At 43.5% G+C, this 18,224-nt stretch overlaps 1 protein-coding gene across 1 annotated transcript in view; it reads right to left on the bottom strand.

Moving 5' to 3' along the window:
* The window catches only part of EPHX2 (epoxide hydrolase 2), a 75,045-nt gene extending 70,845 nt beyond the window's left edge, over positions 1-4,200 (bottom strand). Inside the window, exon 1 of the mRNA XM_005684042.2 lies at positions 3,996-4,200. Coding sequence (XP_005684099.2) covers positions 3,996-4,096 — 101 coding nt within the window. The 5' untranslated portion in view covers positions 4,097-4,200. The remainder of the gene's footprint in view (positions 1-3,995) is intronic.

Below are 18,224 nucleotides of genomic sequence, written 5' to 3'. Positions count from 1 at the left end.
CCAAAGGGCAACTATTTCCTTTCTCGAATCAGAGCACAGCCTCGTGGCTTTTGCCTTAATAAGCCCTTAACTCTTTCTCTTCCCCAGAACACTCTCGGTTTTACCCAAATTTGTTTCTCCTGAATTGCAGTTCTTAAGACTCCTAAATCAAGAGCTTTGTTCTTTGCAACCTTGATGCTATTGAAAGAGGGGATTGTACTAAGACACCACTCTGGGCACTTTTCTGTTTCTCTCTCTGTCTAAAATACACAAAAGATATTAAAGATGTTTTTAAAAAAACAATTTCAGGAACTCCCTGGTAGTCCAGTGGTTAGGACTCCAAGCTTTCACTGCTAGGGGCCGGGTTCAATCCCTGGTCAGGTAACTAGATCCCGCATGCCATGGCATAATCAAATAAATAAATATTTTTTAAAAAAAGAAGTAGCAGAAGAGATGGTAAGTAAAAAACATAAGACATCATGGTAGAAATCAAAAGTTCCCAGAAATCAAGAAGAAAGTGACAATCAAATGCAAAAATGGGCAAATGGTATAAAAAGGTAAATACCAAGGGAAAAAAAATACAGATGACCACTAAAAATGAATAGCAGAGAGGAAAATGCAGACTGATACAGGATACTGTTTTTCCCTCTATGTCTGGCAAAAGTTCAAGAGAGTCATCTCCACCTTAGGGAGGATCTGGGCTGGCCTACTCAAGCACAGTCAGGGCAGGTACAGCATTTTTTGGAGAATAGCTTGGCAGAATCAGTCGATATTTTAAATGTAAATACTACTTGCTTTTACTTGGCAACTCCACTTTTAGAAAACTACCCTATGGAAATATGACAGTGACATTATTTGCAATAGTGACCACTAACAAATAAATGTCCACCAACAGGGGAAAATGGTTAAATAAATTATGGAACTTCCATATTGTGGAATACTATGCAGTGGTTAAAAAGAGAAAAGTAGGTCTGTGTAAACAAAAAGACATCCAAGTGTTGAATGAAATAAAATGGTTAAAATTAGATAAAAAGTTAAAACCTTGAACAATACATGTACTAGAATTCTACTGTTTGTTTTAAACCTACCTGTCTACCAACCTACCTACCTACTAACCAATGTATTCATAAATGTGTCTGTATTTTTCAGACTGTAAAGGTAAAATGGGGGATATACCATATATTAAGTAACATCTCCAGGAGGGCCTGAGGCAGCCTGTGTAATCAAACTCATGAATATATTTATACTGAAAGGTGTGACTATTTGAGGTTTCCCAGGTGGCTCAAGTGGTAAAGAATCCACCTGCCAATGAAGAAGAAGCAGGAGATGCTGGTTTAATCCCTGGATCGGGAAGATCCCCTGGAGGAGGATATGGCAACCCTCTGAAGTATTCTCACCTGGAGAATCCCATGGACAGAGGAGCTTGATGGGCTACAGTCCATGGGGTCACAAAAGAGTAAGACATGACTGAGAACACACGCCACATGCACATGTGATTATTTACAGTAGTAGGAGAGATAATGGTGATAAATAACCTTATGCTTGTTCAGATAAGACTTGCCACCAAATGAAGCCAGGTCAGATTTTGCTGCCAAAAGATTATAAAATAAATAAACAAATAAAACCCTGGGTTTTGCCTAAATGATTTATGTATCAACTATGATGATGTCCGGAGAAGGCAATGGCACCCCACTCCAATACTCTTGCCTGGAAAATCCCATGGACGGAGGAGCCTGGAAGGCTGCAGTCCATGGGGTCGCTGAGGGTCGGACATGACTGAGTGACTTCACTTTCACTTTTCACTTTCATGCATTGGAGAAGGAAATGGCAACCCACTCCACTGTTCTTGCCTGGAGAATCCCAGGGATGGGGGAGCCTGGTGGGCTGCCACCTATGGGGTCGCACAGAGTCGGACATGACTGAAGTGACTTAGCAGCATGATGATGTCTGGGATGTGGAGAGGAACAAGAAAAAGTGAAGAGGCACTTCCATTTTCTGTCCACAGGCTAATACGTTCAAAGTCGTGGACTCTGACTTCCGGGGTCAGCTGGCTTTGCTATACTGCTCTGTGACTACTGGGAACAATCCTCACCATGGTCACAGAGATGGCGTGTGAGTCAGTGCCACACTGGCTGAACAGAACATCCCAGTACATTGCTCTCCCTGTGCCTGAGAACCGAATAAATAAAAACTGGATCAGGAACACAGTGGCCCGCCTATTTTACATGTCATCTAATCTAACCCATACAGAAATCTGAGGGGAGGTATTTTAAGACTAAGGTCTCAGTTGAGTTGAATAAGTAAGGTTAAGCAAGGTGGCCCAACGCTAAGTGTTAGAACTGAGATTTTAACCTGGGTCAGACTCAAAGTTCAGTGCTGTTTGAAATTTTGTACATTTGTGGGTTCCATTGTGTAATGGTTAGCACTCTGGACTCTGAAATTTTGTACATTTGTAAACTTGACTACCTGTGACCTGTGTACTCACAGATATACTCTCAAGTATATGCACTGGTATACTGACAAGTATTCTTGTGACTTGTACATTCACAAGTCATGTTCTCTCCCCCACTGATAAGGTCACAGGTATAAACATATGACATACCTTACTCTCCTTTTATGTCTTAAAAAAAAAATAATACAACTTACAGGCTAAAAAAAGTGAAACCATACCATGGTTAAAGGGACTTTAAGGAAAGGCAATCAAAACTACAGTGAGATATCACCTCACATCTGTTAGAATGGCTATTATCAAAAGACAAGCAGTAACATGTTTGGCAAGGATGGGGAGAATGAGAAACCTGCCTGCACTATTGACTGGGTTGTAAATTGGTACAGCCACAAGGGTATTCTGGAACATTTCTTTCAGGCATCTTCAACATGTAGCTGTTTTTCCATAGTTGAAATAGTTTTTCCATAGTTTCCAAGCTGTATAAAGAGTTGCACATTTCGGTGGGTTTGTTTTTCTACACTTATTATAACAGATACTTTCTGATGTCACTGAAATCTCATCCTGAACCTTGTGGTTGCTGGTTATGCTTCCTAGTTGACCGTTTTCCAGTGGTTAGGTTTGGGGGCCGTTTCTGCTTTGCTGTTTACATTGTACAAGCACAGGAGTTCTTCCTCTGGAAACCTTCAGCGCAGCTCTCTAAGTGAAGTGAAGGTCGCTCAGTCGTGTCCCAGTCTTTGCGACCTCACGGACTATAAAGTCCATTGAATTCTCTACGCCAGAATGCTGGAGCGGGTAGCCTTTCCCTTCTCCAGGGGATCTTCTCAACGGAGGTATCGAACCCGGGTCTCCCTCATTGCGGACAGATTCTTTACCAGCTGAGCCACAAGGAAAGCCCGAGCCCATTCCATTACAGAGAAGTAAGTGGGCAGCAGACACCTCAGGGAGTAATTTCTCTGACTTTAAGAAAAGATTTCAATATAAAGGACAATTTTGGAGTCCTTCTGCTGATGCTAAGTCACGTCAGTCGTGTCCGACTCTATGCGACCCCATAGACGGCAGCCCACCAGGCTCCCATCCCTGGGATTCTCCAGGCAAGAATACTGGAGTGGGTTGCTACATCCTTCTCCAGTGCATGAAAGTGAAAGTGAAAGTGAAGTCGCTCAGTCGTGTCCGACTCTTCGCGACCCCATGGTCTGTAGCCTACTAGGCTCCGCCGTTTATTGGATTTCTGGAGTGGGGTGCCACTGGAGTCCTTAGAGAGCTTTACACACTCTACATGTACACCCGTGGCGGACTCATGTTGACGTTTGGCAAAACCAATACAGTATTGTAAAGTAAAATAAAGTAAAAAAGAAAATAGAAAGACAGTGGATCTACTTACACAGAGTGGTATTTGAGGGCCGAGTAATTGTTCTAACCTTCCACCCAGCGCTCTCTCCCTACAGCAAGAGATCTGAAATCAGAACTGCGAGTCTCAAAAAGCAACTTCTCCAAGGAGTGGCGCCCCAGCCGCCCGGACCAACCCACGCAGGCTTCTGAGCACTGGCAGCGACGCGGGGTCCCTTACCTGGGCAGCGCCAGCTCTTCCTCGGCGCGATCCCAGAAACTGGTGACCGAGGGCTGAGTCAGGACCCCGACCAGGTCGAACACGGCCGCACGCAGCGCCATGGCGATCTTTCAACCAGAAACCAAGCGAAGCAAGATGCACGAAAACCGAGCGGCCAGACTGGAGCAGCGGGCCGCCAAGGATACCAAAGTCGAGCTCGGCCCCGCCCCAGCCCGAGCCTCGGCCCTACCCCCTGCCTTCAGACTGGACACACCTCCGCCCCGCCCCCTGCCCTGACCCCGGCCCCGCCCCTGCCCCGGCCTCTGCCATGCCCCACTGTACCAGATTCGACCGCGACGCACCTCCGCCCCATCCCCTGATCCCGGCCCCGCCCCTGCCTCTCCAACACGCCCCCTGCCCCGCCTCAGCCACGCTCCCCCGTGCCAGACTTGGTCGCCACCCATCTCCGCCCGGCTTCTGTCCTGGTCCCCGCTGGTGTCGCCAGGAGGTCCCATGAGGTCTCCTTTGATGTACCCGCACCGTCCGAGGCCCGGATTCCATCTCCTTGCCTCCTGGCGCCTGGATCTGGGGCTGGAATCTCGCTTCTGAATGCATCATCTTCTGTCCCCAAAACGAAATTCCTAAGAAGATCCCCTGGAAAAGGAAATGGCAACCCACTCCAGTATTCTTGCCTGGAGAATCTCATGGACAGAGGAGCCTGGTGGGCTACAATCCATGGGGTTACAAGAGAATTGAACTTGACTGAGCGACTAAACAACAAGTAGCCTCAGGCCAGAGCAATGGCTGCTTGAAGAGATGGACCCAGGCCAGGGAATGGGCTGACAGGCTTTAAAGTGTACTTGCCAGAATTTCCAGTCTGGGCAAAGATGGGGACCTGAGAAAAAGCCAGAGGCCACAGAACCTTTGAGAGAGAAAGAGAGAGAGCGCGTGTGTGTGTGTGTGTGTGTGTGTGTGTGTGTGTGTGTTGTCAAATCTTTCTTCATTCAATATTGGGATCTTTGGTATTCATCTCAGTTGGAATATCTAGGAAAATAATAGATTTGTGTCCCTTGTTTTCTAGATTCAGTACATACAGATTCCTCACTATCCTGACCATGTGCCTCTAGTCACACTTGTTTGTCATGGCAAAATGTAATTCTGGAATAAAATAGAATGCCCCAGGTATGGTATGCCAACCCGGAATACATCCACCCCAGCCGCTTGTGGAATGAGGTTTAGAAGACATTGTTGTTCAGTCGCTCAGTCCTGTCTAAACCCTTTGCGACCCCATGGACTGCAGCACGCCAGGCTTCTCTGTCCTTCATGATCTCCTGGAGTTTGCTCAAATTCATGTCCACTGAGTCAGTGTTGCTGTCTAACCATCTCATCCTCTGCCTCCTCCTTCTCCTTTTGCCTTCAATCTTTAGCATCAGGGTCTTTTCGAATGAGTCAGTTCTTTGCATCATGTGGCCAAAGTATTGGAACTTCAGCTTCAGCATCAGTCCTTCCAATGAGTTTTTTATTCAGGGTTGAATTCCTACAAAAGACATACATTTGAACTATGATTACTCCTTTGTACATTCTTTTTATGCTAATGCCGCCTTAAAATGTTTGAACTTCATTTTAAACTAAACTCTTGGCTCATTTGTGTTTTTGGAAAACCTAAACCTTAGGAGTGTCTGAGCTGTGCTTACTAATGGGTTGTTGGATTCCCGGTGCCTTTGTAGTAAATTCTGTGAGTTAAAGCATATTCCCGGCCTAATGTTCCAACTTGCTCAGATGTGGGTTCGATCCCTGGGTTGGGAAGATTCCGTGGAGGCAGGCATGGCAACTCACTCCAGTATTCTTGCCTAGAGAATCTCATGGACAGAGGAGCTTGGGGGCCTACAGTCCACAGGGAGGGTTGCAAAGAATTGGATACAAATGAAGCAACTTAGGATGCATGCTCAAAGACCCCAGGTTTGAAGACTGAGCCAGAGTTAAAGTGAATAAAGTCACTCAAGAAGTTGATGAACTTAGGGACTTCCCTGGGTCCAGTGCTTAAGACTTCACCTCCCAATGCAGGGGGTGTAGGTTCCATCCCCGGTCAGGAAGCCTGGGGCCATAAAATCAAAACATAAAATAGAAGCGATACTGTCATAATTTCACTAAAAGACTTTAAAAGTGATCCACATCAGAAAATTTTTTTTAAAAGTTGGTGATCTCAAAAGTAAAATTGAGTCAAAAAAAAAGAAAGAAAATGGCTGCCTGACTTATGTAGTTTAAAACCTCTTAAATTGAGATCTACAATTTAGACTTCTCTGTGGTCTCCACATATGCACATGCAATTTCCTACTCAATACCTCCTCATGAATATCTCATAGGCATCTTGAATTTCTCATGATTGAAACAGAGTTCTTGCTGCATTCACACCTCCCAAGTCTGCTCCAGGTCTTACTAAAGGGTATTTCCATTCAGGCAGTTGCTCAATCTAAAAAACTTGGAGTGGCTTACATATCCCTGGTTCCCAGCTAAGTGTGTCCTTGAACTTAATCCCAGTAGAGGCTGGCTAATTGGGGCAGAGGTGACAGCTTCCAGTTCAGTGGTGGTGTTTTTCTGGGAGTCTTTTTTCCTTTTAAGTAAATAAAATCTTTTTTATTAATTATCCTTTTATAAATTAATTAACCATGAACATTTGAGTGACAACATATGCAATTTATCATAGAGTTGATTAACAATGTTGTGATAGTTTCAGATGTACAGAGAAGTGATTCAGCTATACATATTGTATAACTGATACGTGTATCCTTATTCAAATTCTTTTCCCATTTATATGATCCTGTAAGCTCACTCCTGGGCATACATCTGCAGAAAAACATGTCTGAAAGCATACATGCACCCTAAAGTTAATAGGCCAGACATGGAAGCAACCTAAATGTCCATCGACGGAGGAGTGGATAAAGAAGATATGGTACATATATACCGTCGACTAAAAAATTAATCACAACCTGAAAGTAGAGTTATTTTATTTGGTGGGGATGTTAAGAACTCCAAGCCTGGGAGATATCATTTCAGCAGCCACGAGAAAACTGCTCTGAAGAGGCAGGAGAGGGAATCAGGCTACATACAAGTTTGCAACATAGGGAGCAGGCAGTCTGAACATCAAAGATTATTGTGAAGTAAGGAAAACCAGATATCAAGTTAAGGAATTTAGCATTCTTCTATGCATGGAAAGATGCACGAGTACGGGATTATTGAAGCCATTCCTTTCATATGCATCTCAGCTATCTGGGGCCAGCATCCTGCACAGAGATATTTTTCTCTTTCTTGAATTTCCTTAAGACCTTGCAGTTCACACTGGATTGCTATAATCACTGATGATTATAAAATCCTTATGTTCCTCAGGTAGGAACTTGAGCACTTGTCAACATGGTTCAGAAACTCACATTTGGAGGGGCAGGATCATGGATAGCTGTGACATTTCTTACCCACCAATATGGCAGGAAATATTTTGTTTCACATTACAATGGAATATTACTCAGCTGTAGAAAGAATGAAATAATGCCATATGTAGCAATGTGGATGGGCCTAGAGATTGTTATACTGAATGAAGTAGTTCACACAGAGAAAGAGGAATATCATATGCTATTGCTTTCTTAAAGGCCCCGTCTGGAGCTCATTCTGCCATTTCCCCCCCAAAGATTCTACAGGTTCCTAATTTCCTGTATTCAATCTCTCGCTATTTAAATTAACTAGAGTGATTTCTGTTGCCTGACTGATGCAATACTGTTTAGGAATACATATATGTGTTTGTGAAATACAGCGAAGTGAAGAGGAAGGTCACATCAACAGAATTAGATTTTATAAATCCCCCCTTTGAGAAAAAAAATAAGAAAGTTAGAATATGAGACCCCACTTTAGATGGGAATCATCTTTGCTGAAGATGAAATTGTGACCCTTTGTTTATTCCAGGGCTGTAAACTAGGAGAGTGATTTGATCTGGACTATTTTATAATACCTTGTGAGTTATAGGACTTCCTGGATGAATTACTTAGGGACAGATGAGAGGTCTCAATTGCATTTCTCTGTGTTCCACTTTTTCTCATAGGTCATTGTCCCCCTCTGTTTTCTGCCACACAAGATATAGGAAGATGTGAGTTCACTCAGCTGGACAATGGAAATGGTATACCTTTTTGAGATGTAAATCCTAACTCTTATGTCTACAAATCTTAATATTTATAAATATGTTTGAGGTGATAGCACTGGAATCATAAAACATGGCCAGTGTAGTAGTGAAAATTCAGAAATTACACCTGCTATCAATCACTCAATTTGTAATAAGCCTATCAGATTTTATTTTGGATTTTCTGCCCCTGCAACCCCTTCCCCACCTCCTGCCAGACATTGGTCTTCCGACCCTATTTTAAAGACGTATTTATTTTTATTTAGTTTTGGCTGCAGTAGGTCTTCACTGCAGTCATCAGGGGCTACTCATCATTGTGGTGTACAGGCGTCTCATCGTGGTGGCTTCTCTTGTTGTGGAGTACGGGCTCTAGGCCCACAGGCTTCAGTAGTTGTGATCTGTAGGCTCAGCAGTTGTGGTTTGAGGGCTTTAGAGCACAGGCTCAATAGTTGTGGTGCATGGGCTTAGTTACTCAATGACATGTGGGATATTCGTGGACCAGGGATTGAATCCACGGCCCCTGCACTGGCAGGATGATTCTCAACCACTGGACCACCAGGGAAATCCTCCAACCCTATTTTAAAACTCTGTTTAATTCCTAATAGTTGAGAGAGAGGTTCATAGCGCTGCTTCTCCTGCTGTAGGTGTTTGAATCAAGCTCAAAATTGTCTCAAGTGTTTTCTAAGCCCTCATTTCACATGAAGGTTGGTCTTTATTCAGTGCAGCAAATAAATTTCTTTTATTCATTCAACAAATACGTATCAAGTACCTGCTGTGTGCCAGGTACTTTCTCAGCACTTGGGATCCACTGGGAAATAAAACAGACCAAAAATAGGAACAAAAAGTTTCCATTTTTAGTGTAATGATGAATTAAGGAGTTGCCAGTTGTGGGGCAATGAGAAAAATGAGACTGGGAATAGTGATGTTAGCTACTTTTTTTTAAAGCAAGAAATATAACTGTCTTTATTTTCAGAAGACATGTTCTTAAAAATAGAAAATCCTAAGGAATCCACTAAAAATTGCTAGAACTAGTAAGCTGAGCAAGTTGCAGGACATAGGGTCAATATAAAATAGTCAACGGTATTTCTATACACTAGCAGTGAAAAATATGAAAACAAAATGTAAAAAACAATTCCATTTATAGTAGTATCAAAAAGAGTAAAATAATAAAAATAAGCTTAATAGAAGTGTAAAGCTTGTATTTTGAAAGTTGCCAGACTTTTTTTAAAATTTAAGTTGTTTTTTCTTGTCAGTTTTTGGGCTGCCAAATGGCAACCCACTCCAGTGTTCTTGCCTGGAGAATCCCAGAGATGGCAGAGCCTGGTGGGCTGCCGTCTATGGGGTCACACAGAGTCGGACACGACTGAAGCGACTTAGCAGCAGCAGCAGGAGCAACACCTATAAACTCTTGCTACCTTTGGAAAATTCTGCCCCAAAGTGGACATCTGTCAGTCAGAGATGCACAATGTTTTTCAAATATCTCTCTAGTTTGATATCTCTCACATTTTGAATTTTACACAAACACCACATCAGTCAGGCTGTCCTACTGATCACATGACTTGGGTGGTGCCAGTCAACGTGCTCGCCTGTTGGGTAAGGGAATGAGCAAGCTGAAGTGACAGCCGTGTGAGGTGGAACTTGCTTCCAGCCTTGGCAGTGGCAGAAACATCTAGCTTTGACCTTGGAGAGATAGCTATGAGTGGTCCTGAAGAGAGATTTTTAACTTCCTGCCCAGGAACTGAACCTGGGTAACCTTTAAGTCTGTTTTGTCTGATACGAATACTGACTTCCCTTTTCTTGCATCTCTGTTTGACCGAAATGTTTTTCTCAGTCCTCTCACTCTCAATCTGTGTGTGTCCTTTGCCCTAAGGTAAGTCTCTTTCAGGCAGCAAAGCTCTTGTTTTTTTATCCAGTCTGCTACTTAATGTCTTTTGATTGGAGCAGTCACTTCATTGACATTTAGGTAATTAATAATACATATATATTTACTGCCATTTTAAACCTTGTTTTCCAATTGGTTCTTTGTTCCATTTTCCTTTTTCTTTCCTTTTTTTGTTTTATTTCCTTTTATTTTATGCTTATGTTCTCTTCATTTTGCTTTTTGTGAATTTGTTGTGTATTTTTGATTTGTGGTTGTCCTGTTTTACATATATGTTAACCTCACTCCAGTATTCTTGCCTGGAAAATCCCATGGACGGAGGAGCCTGGTGGGCTGCAGTCCATGGGGTTGCTAACAGTTGGGTGACTTCACTTTCACTTTTCTGCATTGGAGAAGGAACTGGCAACCCACTCCAGTGTTCTTGCTTGGAGAATCCCAGGGACGGGGGAGCCTGGTGGGCTGCCGTCTGTGGGGTCGCACAGAGTCGGATATGACTGAAGCAACTTAGCAGCAGTAGCAGCAACCTGGATGAAAACCAGAAACCTTAGCCACTAGACTGCCAGGGGCTAGAAGCTAGAAGTTCAGTTCAGTTCAATTCAGTTCAGTTCAGTCGCTCAGTTGTGTCTGACTCTTTGCGACCCTATGAACCACAGCACGCCAGGCCTCCCTGTCCATCACCAACTTCCGGAGTCCACTCAAAACCATGTCCATTGAGTCAGTGATGCCATCCAACCATCTCATCCTCTGTTGTCCCCTTCTCCTCCTGCCCTCAATCTTTCCCAGCATCAGGGTCTTTTAAAACAAGTCAGCTCTTCGCATCAGGTGGCCTAAGTATTGGAGTTTCAGCCTCAACATTAGTCCCTCCAATGAACACCCAGGACTCATTTCCTTTAGGATGGACTGGTTGGATCTCCTTTCAGTCCAAGGGACTCTCAAGAGTCTTCTCCAACACCACAGTTCAAAAGCATCAATTCTTCGGCGCTCAGCTTTCTTTATAGTCCAACTCTCACATCCATACGTGACCACAGGAAAAACCATAGCCTTGACTAGACGGACCTTTGTTGGCAAACTAATGTCTCTGCTTTGTAATATGCTGTCTAGGTTGGTCATAACTTTTCTTCCAAGGGTATAAGCATCTTTTAATTTCATGGCTGCAATCACAATCTGCAGTGATTTTGGAGCCCAGAAAAATAAAGTCTGACACTGTTTCCACTGTTTCCCCATCTATTTTCCATGAGGTGATTGGACCACATGCCATGATCTTCATTTTCTGAATGTTGAGCTTTAAGCCAACTTTTTCACTCTCCTCTTTCACTTTCATCAAGAGGCTTTTGAGTTCCTTTTCACTTTCTGCCATAAGGGTGGTGTCATCTGCATATCTGAGGTTATCGATATTTCTCCCGGCAATCTTGATTCCAGCTTGTGCTTCTTCCAGCCCAGCGTCTCTCATGATGTACTCTGCATATAAGTTAAATAAGCAGGGTGACAATATACAGCCTTGATGTACTCCTTTTCCTGTTTGGAACCAACCTGCTGTTCCATGTCCAGTTCTAACTGTTGCTTCCTGACCTGCATACAGGTTTTCTCAAGAGGCAGGTCAGGTGGTCTGGTATTCCCACCTCTTTCAGAATTTCCCACAGTTTATTGTGATCCACACAGTCAAAGGCCTTGGCATAGTCAATAAAGCAGAAATAGATGTTTTCCTAGAACTCTCTTGCTTTTTCCATGATCCAGCAGATGCTGGCAATTTGATCTCTGGTTCCTCTGCCTTTTCGAAAACCAGCTTGAACATCTGGAAGTTCACAGTTCACGTATTGCTGAAGCCTGGCTTGGAGAATTTTAAGCATCACCTTACTAGCGTGTGAGATGAGCGCAATTGTGCAGTAGTTTGAGCATTCTTTAGCATTGCCTTTCTTTGGGATTGGAATGGAAACTGACCTTTTCCAGTCCTGTGGCCACTGCTGAGTTTTCCAAATTTGCGGCATATTGAGTGCAGCACTTTCACAGCATCATCTTCCAGGATTTGAAATAGCTCAACTGGAATTCCATCACCTCTACTAGCTTTGTTTGTAGTGATGCTTCCTATGGCCCACTTGACTTCCCATTCCAGGATGTCTGGCTGTAGGTGAGTGATCACACCATCGTGATTATCTAGGTTGTGAAGATCTGTTTTGTACAGTTCTTCCGTGTATTCTTGCCACCTCTTTTAATATCTTCCACTTCTGTTAGGTCCATACCATTTCTGTCCTTTATCGAGCCCATCTTCGCATGAAATGTTCCCTTGGCATCTCTAATTTTCTTGAAGAGATCTCCAGTCTTTCCCATCTATTGTTTTCCTCTGTTTCTTTGCACTGATCACTGAGGAAGGCTTTGTTATCTCTCCTTGCTATTCTTTGGAACTCTGCATTCAAATGGGTATGTCTTTCCTTTTCTCCTTTGCTTTTTGCCTCTCTTCTTTTCACAGCTACTTGTAAGGCCTCCTCAGACAGCCATTTTGCTTTTTTGCATTTCTTTTTCTTGGGGATGGTTTTGATCACTGTCTTCTGTACAATGTCATGAACCTCTGTCCATAGTTCATCAGGCACTCTGTCTATCAGATCTAGTCCCTTGTATCTATTTCTCACTTCCACTGTATAATCATAAGGGATTTAATTTAGGTCATACCTGAGTGGTCTAGTGGTTTTCTCCACTTTCTTCAATTTCAGTCTGAATTTGGCAATAAGGAGTTCATGATCTGAGCCTTAGTCAGCCACTCCCGGTCTTGTTTTTGCTGACTATGTAGAGCTTCTCCATCTTTGGAAGAAGCCAAGTGGCCCTGGCTCTTTCCTGGTTTGAAAGCAAGAACATTTTAAGAAGGCAAAAACTCTACAAACAGTTGCAAAGTTTATTATTAGAGACACAGCATAATATGTAGGAGAGCACACAGAGAAACAGTTTGTTTATTTAAAGCAGAAGTGAGACAGAAATACACACCCAGAGAGGAGCACAGGTGTCCTGAATGAGGAACATATTAAGGAGGTGATTTAAATCAGCAGTCCCCAACATTTTTTGGCAGTAGGGACCAGTTTTGTGGAAGACAGTTTTTCCACAGATCTGGCGGTGGCAGAGGGGATGATTTCAGGATAATTCAAGTGCATTACATTTATTGGACACTTTATTTCTGTTAGTATTACATCCCCTCTATCTCAAATTGAAACAGAGCAGGACAATATGGTCCTTGTCCTACGAAGTCCTCTGCCTGCATTTTGTCTGGAAAACTTTAGTTAAAGAATAAGTTTAATCAGAGAAGTGAGAACGTGTGAAAACAAAGGAAAATAGTCAAAGGAGACCAAATCATGATAATGAGTCATTAAACATAGTCAAGGACCTTTCGTTCTTTCTCAAGGGCCACAGATAATATTCCGAGCCATGTCCTATGAGCTGTCTTATAGATACTAAAGCAGCAGGTGGAGAAGTTACTTGCTTGATGACCAGACTGTAGCCATGACATAAGCTGCCACAATTCCGTGAACTGACCACAGAGAAATGGTAACAAATAGACCCTGAAGCTGAAGATTCGGTTCAGTTCAGTTCAGTTAGCCGCTCAGTCGTGTCCGACTCTTTGCGGCCCCATGAATCGCAGCAGGCCAGGCCTCCCTGTCCATCACCAACTCCCGGAGTTCACTCAAACTCATGTCCATCGAGTCGTGTACCGAAAACAACCAAGAGGATGCTGGTGAGACCACCGACAACCAATCTGAAGGTGGCTCTTAGAGCTGACTGTGCTGTTTCTGCATGTCCATAAAAGCTGTTCCTGCCACTCTGTCCACAAAAGCTGTCACCCCCTGCTTGTCATGAGGGGTTGGGGGAGTCGGCCTTGAAACAGGTGTCCACTCTCCCCCACTAGTTGCTGGCATCTGAAAAAAAGCAAACTTTCCTTTCCACCAAACTGGCCTGTTCATTGGCTTTTGAGAGGCAAGCAGCCGGGCCCACCACATACCTTTCAGTAACAAGATCACTAGGCATTAGATCCCGGAGGTTGTGAACTCCTGATTTAAATCTCTTGTATAGGACAGTCCTTCCTGGTTTTTGTTTACCTTTGGCCAATTATCTCGTGGTTTTTTTTTTTTTTTCCCCCCCTAGGGCTCTCCCCAACATCTGTAGGCAACTTTTTGTTAAGATGGATCCCACACAGGGGACTATGGGTGCATGTCCACACTTATTATGGGGTGGCACCGCCTCCCTTTTTTACCCCCAAGGAGCCTTCCTGTGTATGTGTGGGCAGGGAAGTTTTCCTGACTCCAGGAGCAGTCATCTTATTCCTTCACTTCAGCAGAGCTCAATTCTGCCTCTAGCTTTGTCCTTGGAGTGTCTGGGTGATTCTCCACTTGATGAACACCAGCTGTCCAGCCCAGGGGCCCATCTATCTCCCACTTCAGATTCTCTGGGGAGCTGAGACAGAGCTTCTCCAGTCTAATCCTGGGCGTGCTTGCTGCGCAGTGGTGGCCTTGTTAACATTGTGCTGGCATGATTTGCCGTCACTACATTGCTCTTGGCTGTGTGGTTTCCACACCTGCTTCTCTCATCCTCCCTGAGAGTCTGTGAGCTATCAATATCCTGTAATAAGCCCCTTTTTTCTTATAAGACTAAGAGAAATGTCTATGGTAGCAAATAAGAATCCCATAAGTCGTAGCTAGGAAATCCCAGGTTACGCTAGTGCCAATGCAAGAGACATAAAAGGTATGGGTTTGATCCCTGGGTCTAGAAGATCCCCTGGAGGAGGAAATGGTAACCCACTCCAGTATTCTTGCCTGGGAAATCCCACAGACAGAGGAGCCTGGTGGGCTACAGTCCCTGAGGTCTCACAGAATCGGACACAACTAAAGCTACTTAGCACACACGCCAGATGTAGCCACCTTATGAATCTTGGAAGAGCCACCTTGACCATAGCATCTAAAATTGCCAAGTGCTCACTTTCCCAGCTCCCTGCCTTGAGGCGGGGGTGAAGGTCAGTGAGCTTAGCCCAGCAAATCAGAGGCACCCAGCCCAGACTATACAACAGGGACTGGTGAGGAGAACAGGCAGAGAGGAAAAGGGTTTTGGTTGGCAGTGTCAGGGCAGAAGCAGCATCTGCGGTCCACAGCTGTCAGAGGTGATGCAGGTGCCATGGCCCTCTGCCTTAAGCAGTAGCAGTTACAGTGTTCTTTGCGGGTTTCCTATCATTTTTTCCTTTCTTTTAAAAATATTTTTGTTTTTTGATGTGGACCATTTTTAAACTTTTTATTGAATTTGTTATTCTGTTATATATATATATATATATTATTTTTATTTTTATTTATTTTATTTTTTTCCAGGAAGCATGTGGGATCTTAGCTCCCGAACTAGGGATCCAACCCGCACACTCTGCATTGGGAGGTAAAGTCTTAACCACTGGACAACTAGAGAAGTCCCCCCTTCCCATCACTTTTCCGGTTTCTAAGGTAAAAGTCAGTCCTTGGGCCTCTTCTCTTCTTCATCTACATTCATCCTGTTGGTTATCTCAACTGATCTCCTCCTCCCTAAACTCTCTTTTCTGTCGTCTTCCTCATATGTGACTGCCTGGCCACAGACAGCTCTGTGTGAAGGCCACACAGGCCTCTGGTTTTCATGTTCAAAAAGCTGCAGAGAAGTGATTGCCATGCTGAGACTACAAGCTGCACCCCAGCCCTGTCTGTGCTGGGAATTGCAGGAAACCTGTCTCTCTTCCACCTGCAGTGTCTCCCCAGAATTCTCTCCTGAGAATGCTTAGCATCATGCACCCTTCAAAGGAGAAATGCTTGAAGAAACATGTGTCAGAGCTACATTTAGAAATGAGAGGCTGAACCTAGATAACTGATCAGAGGAGTAAACTTGAAACTCAGGTTTAGATCCTGTGATTTGCCTAATTATTGTGTCAATTTAATTTATAGCATCTATAGCAGGGGCGTGGGCAAGATCCCAGGACAAATGCCAGGAAGCCTCCCTTGTCAGGGAAACATATTTTTCTTCCTTTGTCAGATGAGCTCGTTTCTGCCTTAGCAAAAATTCTTGCAACAAACTCACCTAAGGATTTTTATTCTTTAATCTTAAAATTTTTTTGTTGAAGTATAATTGACCTACAACACCCTGTTAATTCCATCCGCACAACACAGTGATTCGCTATTTCTATGCACTACAAAAGGGATCATCACAGTCGAGCTACCATCTGTCATTCTACCAAATTATCACAGTATTATTGACTCTATTCCCCACTGTATATTTCATTTGCCTGACTCACTTATTTTGTAACTGGGAGTTATACCTCTTAGTGTCCTTTACCTATTTCACTCATTCCCCCTACTCCCTTCCCCTCTTTATCTGAAAGATTTATCCCGGGCAAGCCATCTTTCTTCCCTCCCCTAACCACCTCTCACTGCCTCTAAACTTGAACAAGGGTTGGGTCCCCACATGCCCCAGCAGGCAGGTTCAAAGGACAAACCTGGGAGGAGATGCAGTCACACCCCAAACCTCCAGTCCTAGGCTACTTACCCTGTCCTGCCTTGTGTTTCCCTACAGAAACTCCAGCACACACTCTGGGACATGCTTTCTCCACTGCCCTTTCTGCCCTGTCTGGCCCATGTGCTTCCCCAAGTGGCCCTACCTTACATGCTATGATTCCTGCTTCTGGGGATCTATGCGTATAAACTTCTTCCTCCATGAAATCATTCACATGTCTGCCTGTCTTACCATATCTGATTAAAACAAATTCTGAGTATACAGTTTAGAACAGGATATGTAGATGTATGCATTATTTCAAAGTGTAATTACGAAAGAAACTTGGGTGTGTCAACTTCTTTTTTTTTTATTGTAAGAGCCAAAGTGCTTGATTTGGGGGAGCTTCCCAGCATTTAAATTGCTTTCTAATACACTAAGTCCCCTACATACAAATGAGTTCTGTTCTGAAAGTGCATTCGTAAGTCCGGTTTGTTTGTAAATCCAACAAGTTAGTCTGAGTACCCAACTAACACAATTGGCTATATAGTACTGTACTGTAATAGGTTTGTAATACTTTTCACACAAATGATACATAAAAAAACAAATGCAAAAATAAAACATTTTAAATCTTTAATCATTAAAGATTTAAATCATTAATCATTTTTAATCAGTACAGTACCTTGAAAAGTACAGTAGTCCAGTAAGACAGCTGGCATACAGAAGCTGGCATCAACTGAACAGGTAAGAAGAGTTACTGACTGGCAGGGGGAGAGGAGGTGGTAGATGGTAGAGCTGAAGGATCATCAGTCATAGAAGATGGAGGGCAAGCTGTGATTTCACTCACACCTGACGTTGATGGCATAGGTTCTGGTTCCTTGCAGGAACCAGATGCACGTTCTCATCTTTGAAAGTTTGCAACCAGAAGGTTACTGTATTCTGTGAAAGTTCCCCCCCTTGAGGGAGGCAGAGGTTACCTTCCACATAGAAGCTCAAAACACCAGATTCCTGCTTCCTCAGGCTTCATACAGATAGTTGACCAGCACAAGATTAATCAGATGTATCTGTCTTGGCCTTTGTCTTGGGAGCCAGTGACACAGAGAAGCAGGGAGAGAGGAGAAGCAATTCTGGCAGCAGCAGAAGTGGCTGGTTTCCAGGGACAGCGGTGACACAGAACCAGTGACAGATGGTGCAAGCCTTCACATCCAGTTCTGTGGCAGCAGCACCCACTGTGCAGGGGATGACCTGCGACTCGGGCTCTACTCCAGCAGGCATTTCCCTCGCTCTCACCTGTGCCCCAACGGGGTTCTCTCGTTTTGTACATGCACCTGTGAACTTCCTGTTGCCTTTTAATAAAAGTGCTTTTGCTTAATCAATAGATGTTTTTATTGCTCAAACCAAAAACCCTGATTGATACAATCAATGATTATTTCCCCCTTTCCTTCCTTCCTTTAATCTTTCTCTCTTTATGCCTTTAATACTTTATGCACACAGAGTTAAATATATATCCATATATATCAATATGAAAGTACACATGATAAAATATCAACTTTCATTAATTCTGGATAGCTGGAGTATGGGTAGTTAAATTTTTTGTATTTTATGGGCTATTATCTTTTTGTTAAAAGATAATCTATCATCTCCACATATGTAAATATATACTCTTATATATCATATTTGCATATGTGTGTGTGTGAGTGCTTAGTCATTTCAGTCATGTCCAACTCTTTGCAACCCCATG

The sequence above is a fragment of the Capra hircus genome, chromosome 8 (genome assembly GCF_001704415.2).
Source record: "Capra hircus breed San Clemente chromosome 8, ASM170441v1, whole genome shotgun sequence".
NCBI lineage: Eukaryota > Metazoa > Chordata > Mammalia > Artiodactyla > Bovidae > Capra > Capra hircus.
This window is presented reverse-complemented; position numbering and strand designations above follow the sequence as displayed.